The sequence below is a fragment of the Nomascus leucogenys genome, chromosome 22a (assembly GCF_006542625.1).
Source record: "Nomascus leucogenys isolate Asia chromosome 22a, Asia_NLE_v1, whole genome shotgun sequence".
NCBI lineage: Eukaryota > Metazoa > Chordata > Mammalia > Primates > Hylobatidae > Nomascus > Nomascus leucogenys.
The window spans coordinates 108,697,215-108,704,365 of NC_044402.1; the positions used below are offsets into that span (position 1 = coordinate 108,697,215).

Genomic DNA, 7,151 nt, shown 5'->3' on the forward strand with positions numbered 1-7,151 from the left:
TGTGTCACAGTGTCTGAACCTACGTTTTCAGGTCCTCACTCTTCAGAGAAAAACTGAAACCTAAACAGATTTCTGATAATCTGGTTTGAAGCAGCAAGCCGTTTAAAGGCCAGAGAATCAAATGAGATAATGTATTATGAAACTTTTGCGAACTGTGAAGTTCTGCTTAATATGAAGACGTCTTTCTGTTGGGAGAACTTCCTTTGTTATCTATGTATTACACATCTTGGTTGCCATTTGCCTCGTGCGTGTAAATAAAAGAAGAAGTAGGGCAAAGTAAAGACACGAGCAAATCAGTGCCAGGAACACACAGAAAATATTTTATTAGTTTCCAAATTAAGAAACGACAAAGGAGGACATATTTCAGGAGAAATCTATGACTCTCCTCAGAGAGCCCACTCTGGCATTCGTGGCCCCCCAGTCCTGGTAGCGCCTGTAGTCCCCTGGCGTCAGCAGGTACTGCCGTCCTCGGTAGTTGGACAGCTCGTAGAGGACCCAGGAGCCCTCCAGCACGTTGAGGGAGTGGATTTCATTGAAGCGGAAGCGGTCCTGAAGACAGGAGCAGTCCTCAGTGAACTCTATCATCTGGCCTCTGTAGTCCTCCCTCTCATAGAGTCTGATCCTGTGAGAGCCGGCCTGGCAGACCCAGAAATAAAAAGAGGAGAAAAGCAACTGTGAAAGGATTCCAGTGCATTGTTAGGCAGTCCAGCTTGGTGAGGACCCGCTCAAGCCATTTAGAAATACATGGTAAAATTTAATTAATTCTGAATATTTATAAACTCCTCATTACCAAGGGCAGAGATTCAGTACCCTTTTAAGATTATAAAGTGTGGTGAAAAAATTGAGAAGGAAATCTCACTCTTTAATATATTCAGCTATTTCTCAGGATGAGCTGCCTCCTATGCTCGGTATCCTGTACCACACACAAACCCAAACCTGTAACAGCTTATTACTATTTTATACCATTTTGAAGAAATGTTTTAATATTAAAATAAACATTAAATTATAAAGAAATATATTTAAATAATGTATAATTTTAATATACATATATCTAATATACATTTAATTATATACTATATTTAAAATACATTATAAAATGTATAAAATTATATTTTATTTAAAAATAATTATATTTTATTTTAATAATTATATTCAAATTATATTTTATAAGTATAAATTAAAATTATGTTTATTTTAAAATTATATTTTATTTAAAAATAACTTTACTAAAATATAAATAAAATATATTTAAAATACATAAATATAAGGGGTGGGGCAGTGGCTCATGCCTATAGTCCCAGCACCTTGGGAAGCTGAGGCAGGTGGATCACTTGAGGTCAGGAGTTCAAGACCAGCCTGACGAATATGGCGAAACCTTGTCTATACTAAAAATACAAAAATTAGCCAGGTGTGGGCTGGGCGCGGTGGCTCACGCTTGTAATCCCAGCACTTTGGGAGGCCGAGGTGGGCGGATCACGAGGTCAGGAGATCGAGACCACGGTGAATTTTTGTACTAAAAATACAAAAAAATTAGCCGGCGTGGTGGTGGGCGCCTGTAGTCCCAGCTACTCAGAGAGGCTGAGGCAGGAGAATGGCGTGAACCCGGGAGGCAGAGCTTGCAGTGAGCGGAGACTGCGCCACTGCACTCCAGCCTGGGCGACAGAGCGAGACTCTGTCTCAAAAAAAAAAAAAAAAAATTAGCCAGGTGTGGTGGCGCATGCCTGTAATCCCAGCTACTTGGGAAGAGAATTGCTAGGGCCTAGGAAGCAGAGGTTGCAGTGTGCCGAGATCATGCCACTGCACTCCAGCCTGGGGGACAGAGCAAGATTTCGTCAAAAAAATAAATAAATAATAAATAATAAAATAAAGTAAAATAAAAATAAAAATACAAAAATTAGCTGGGTGTGGTGGTGTGCTCCTGTAACTCCAGCTACTCAGGAGACTGAGAGAGGAGAATCATTTGAATCCAGGAGGCAGAGGTTGCAGTGAGCCGAGATTGCACCACTGCACTCCAGCCGGGGCGTCAGAGTGAGACTCCGTCTCAAAAAACAAAAACAAAACAACAACAAAAATATATACACATATAATGTAAATGAAATATATTAAAATATATTAAAATATATTTAAAATATGTTAAATATATTTAAAATATAATATAATTTGTATAGTTATATAAATATATTAAATATATATTTATTAAATAAATATATTATTAAATACATTATATTCATTAAATATATTTAATGTAAATATATTTAAAATGTAAAAATATAATGTATTTTAAATATAAGTATTTAAAATATATTAAATATATCATTTAATATATTGAATTAAATGATAATGCATCATTTAAATCAATGATATAAATAAAATATGTTAAATATATAAGCCTTCTATTTAAAATATAAGTATCTTAAATATATTAAAACATAAAATATTTAAAATATAAAATATTTTAAATATATTAAAATATAAAATATTTTAAATATATTAAAATATAAAATATTAAATATCTTAAGATAATATATTAAAGAACAATTAATTCTAAGTCAATAACTTGTGAATGCAATGAAGAAAAATGGAGAAAAAAATCAGCAAGTCCAAGGACGAATTTTGCATAAACTTTAGTGTTCTAACACACATATGGGATATAAGCGGCACATGTGTAAAATATCTGTGTTGCTCTCCTTTGAAGGAAAGTCTTACTTACATAGGTTGGGAAAACCCAAAAGATGCGAGAGAGGAGCAAAAAGGGGAAAAAGTCTCAAAAGAAATTACCCTGTTTGTTCAGTAACTGCCGTACCCTCTAGCATTTATTCTTCTATTGGGTATCAGTGGTTTCTCTACTACTCCATTCTAAATGATTCCAGAATAGGACTTAAGTCTTATACAACTCCTAGGGCAGGAGACACATTCCTACTCAATACATATTTGTGGATTAATTGTGATTAACTGGTATCTGGGTAACACTTTGCTTTTGTGGGGAGCAAACTCTATTGACTTAATCCACTATAGTTCATCTTTTGTCCACTCTCAGTTATTGTGACTGATCACTACTTCTAATGTTTAACTTTTGCTTGAAACCATCCAGTGAGTGTCCTGAGGGCCTGGGTCCTGACATGAGGATGCACTCACGTGGGGGATGAGGCGGCAGGAGCGGACCGAGTCGCTGAGGCCCATCCACTGCTGGTGGTCGGCATAGTCGCCGCGGCGCAGGAAGTACTGGAGGCCCGAGTAGTTGGGCTGCTCATAGAGCATCCAGCAGCCGCTGTCCACGCGCACCGAGTTGCAGCGGCTCAAGTAGGGCTGCAGGTTGGGGTGGTCGCTGCTGCATTCGTAGTGGCGGCCCTGGAAGCCCCGGTCCTCATAGAGGGTGATCTGCAAGGCAAGGCGAGGCAAGGCGAGGTCTCACAGGCCTGCCCCTGCCCCAGTCTCTGGTCCCCGCGATGGAGGAAGCTCCGGGGGCCCGGGGCGCAGGCTGGGCTCACCTTCCCCATGGCTGGCTGGGCGCACGGAGGTGCTGAGTGGGTGGGGCGGCGGCGTGGCGGGGCTATATAGCAGGAGCGCTGCTGCGTTGGCAAGAACCGCACAAAAGGGGCCCCCGGAGGGGAGCAAGGGCATTTTCGTGTTCTCTTTTTTTCTCTTTGCTGTGCTAGTCCACGGGGCTTGTTGTGGGTTTTGGTCTCATTCTCTCTGGAGTATTCGGATTGCTATCACTGGCTCATGCTATTGAGAATGTTTGTAAAAAGGTAATTTGGGACATTGTCTATTTATAATAGAAGTGGAGCTTCAGCTATTTCACATATAGTTCACAGTTTTATTCGTATAGCTTGGGGAAAAACAAAAAAATTTAAGTCGGGGAGCAAAAAAAGCAAAGACTCTTAATAAGGCAAATATGATTAATCTCTCAGAACTACAGTATTACCTGCCACAATTTTGAATACTAATTGTTAATAGGAAGGAAATGGGCTTAACTGAATGTTGAAAATTTCAAGTTAGTCCTTAGTGTGAGAAATTGGAACATTTTGTCAAGAGAGTTCACAGAATTTCGAACTTTTATTATGGTAAAACACACAGCAAACATGAATCTTCAATATTGGGTCTGATTTTGTTGCAGTTATGCCTGGAAATAGCTGAGAATTAGATGTTTTTCTCTTAGCTAATGGTGGTGCCGTGATTCAAAAGAGAATAGTTCTAAGATGCTTAATCTCGGAAAGAACTAAAAAGGGAAATATCTAAGTTTGAGGAAATTAGAAAAAGTAGTATGTTTGAAACACAAAGACATGATCTCTTAGCTTGTTATAAAATAAAACCAAATTCCTAAGAAACTTATTTCTGGTAGGATCTAGAATACAGCTTTGCCTTCTGAACGAGCGAGAGTACACAAGGCCTTTGACTCAGACGAAATTAATTGCATGAACACAAAGGGGAGCTGTGGCTGGAATGATGCAGGGAGAGGAAGGAATAAATATCTAGAAGCTGGACTCGAGGAAGACTTTAGAAAGTACTTATTGGCCTGGAAGAGAACAGTTTGATGGACTGGAAAGAGTACTGGAGTGGAAAATGACCTATGTGTCCAGCTTCTTTCATGTTCAAAGAATTGCTCACAGCCTTGTGTCAACCCATGGATGTACTTTGTCTTGTCTTTGAGTCATAAATCTTTGTAAGTGGTATTTATGAATTAAACACCAACTATGTACAATACAAATTATTTTAATTCTTATTTTCTGGCTTCTTTTTTTTTTTTTTTTGTATTCTTTCTATGTAGAGCTCCGCAGTGTCAGGGAAATACCTTTTTCTTTTGTTTTGTTTTGATTGTTTTCTTCATCCCCATTGCTACATATAGCAGGCGTATGGTAGGTGCTCAAAAATTGGTAAGGATCCTAACTCAAGGAAGTTAAGAGACTCTAGTGGCTAATAATTGGAGGCTATTGAAATGGAAAATAAACTTGTGGCTGGGTGTGGTGGCTCACACCTGTAATCCCAGCACTTTCGGAGGCCAATGTGGGAGGGTCACTTGAGCCCAGGAGTTCGAGACCAGCCCTGGCAATATAGTGAGACCCCTTCTCTACAAAAAAAATGAAAAAACTAGCTGGGCATGGTGGTGCACGCCTGTAGCCCCAGCTACTTAGGAGGCTGAGATGGGAGGATTGCTTGAACCTGGGAGGTCGAGGCTGCAGTGAGCTGTGTTTGTGCCACTGCATTCCACCCTGGACAACAGAGTGTGACCATGTCTCAAAAAATAAATAAATAAAATAAAATAAACTTGCACTGTGAGCCGGTAGTCTCACTTCTAGGTCGCTATCTTTTTAAAATTATGGCATGTCAAGATTAGCTTATATGTACAATGTTATTCTTTGCAGCATTGTTGGTAAAAGCAACATTGGAAAAGTCCAGTCACTTAAGTGGACAAATGGTGAAATGGTCTAGGGGACCTCCAAACAATAGGATGCAATTCAACCATTAAACAGAATAAGGTACTGACCTAGATATATGTCCATATTATAATATATTTTAAAAGCAAGTTGCAGACTAATATGTATAGCATGATTCCATTTTTGTAAAGAAAAGAAGCATGTGTTTTATGAGAGAGCTATATAAACAAGGAGAAAGTCCCAGAAGGGTGCCCAATAACTATAAACAGGAGTTAGCAATGAGGGGTGTCAGAAGGACTCCCCTCAACTTCTTTATAGAATTTGTACTGTAGTAAGATTGTGGGAGGCCTTTTACTTTGAAGGGAAATTTTTAAGTTGAAATAAATTAATTCTCTACTGATGAAAAGACTTGCAATTGTTTCTTTTCTTTTTTTTCTTTTTTTTTACTTTTTAGGGCTTTGCTTATGAGCAAGCAGATTTTAGTTTAATCAAAGGCTCCAGAAATTATGGCTTTTTTAAATGCATCTTTAAATTTGAGCCCATTTTGTAGTTACGGGACTTATTTATTTTAACTTTTATTTTAGATTTAGGGGCACATATCCAGGTTCGTAATACAGGTAAATTGCATGTTGCGGAGGTTTGGTGTACAGATTATTTTATCACCCAGGTGATAAGTATGGTACCTGACAGGTAGTTTTTTGATCCTCTCCAACCTCCCACCCTCCAACCTCAAGTAGGCCCCAGTGTCTCTTGTTTTCTTTGTGTCCACATGTACTCAAAGTTTAGCTCCCACTTATAAGCGAGAACATGAGGTATTTTGTTTTCTGTTCCTGTGTTAGTTTGCTTAGGATAATGGCCTCCAGTTCCATCTATGTTGCTGCAAAGGACAGGGTCTCATTCTTTTTTATGGCTGCATAGTATTCCATTGTGTATATGTACCACTTTGTAAAATCCAGCCTACGATTGATGGGCATTTAGGTTGATCCCACGTCTTTGCTGTCGTGAATAGTGCTGTGATGAACATATACATACATGTGTCCTTATGCCAGAACGATGTTTTTTGTAGTTACTTTTTATGTTTGGGGTACACTATACCATGCAAATCTATTTAAAAGATTGATGTGTATCTCTTATTAATTTATTTGCAATAGCTGGTCACCAGGAAACTGATGTGCAGTTTCTGTAATTGACGCAGCATTTGGGCCAGGAGTAGTACCGACCAAGAGCTACAGTCCTGGATAGGAGCCATTTTCAAAAGAAGATGAATGGTCTTTAACTTTGTTCAAAGGTACGGCAATGGCCGTGGTGGCCCTGGCATTAGTTATATAATACTGTGCCTGAAAGTAAACAAAACTACAATCCTTTATATAGTCTAATCAGGCTGTTGGCCAAGTTAAGTTTGCCCTCTCCACTCATCTGACTTTGCCTTTTGTCTAACCCATTTTTGGTTAGAAGGAAACTTCCCAACTATTGTGCTTAGTTGAATGCCTCCCAACTATTGTGCTTAGTTGAAACTTCCCAACAAGGTGCTTAGTTGAATGCCTCCCTTCTTGCCAGTCAGCCTCTCCCAGGTCTCTGGCATTGCCCTGCGTTTTCTTTCTCAGGCAGGCTACACCCTGCCTCCACCCCAACGTCCGAGGCTTATTCAAACTCACTCTACCTTGAAGCTCTTCTCCAACAGACCCCGTCCCCCGCCCCATTCACTTCTTAACTTTTGACAAGGAGCATTTAAAGGTGAACTGATTTGCACAATGAAAGAACGACAGAAGTCAGCAA

The 7,151-nt window shown here is 39.2% G+C and overlaps 1 protein-coding gene across 1 annotated transcript; it reads right to left on the minus strand.

The window, feature by feature from the left end:
- Positions 1-297: 297 nt before the first annotated feature.
- On the minus strand, positions 298-3,586 carry CRYGD (crystallin gamma D). Its single transcript, XM_030803023.1, has 3 exons — positions 3,489-3,586; positions 3,136-3,378; positions 298-636 (listed from the first exon to the last, which is right to left on the minus strand). Exons 1-3 carry the CDS (start codon positions 3,495-3,497, stop codon positions 364-366), a joined length of 525 nt encoding a protein of 174 aa, XP_030658883.1. The 5' UTR covers positions 3,498-3,586; the 3' UTR covers positions 298-363.
- Positions 3,587-7,151: the final 3,565 nt, after the last annotated feature.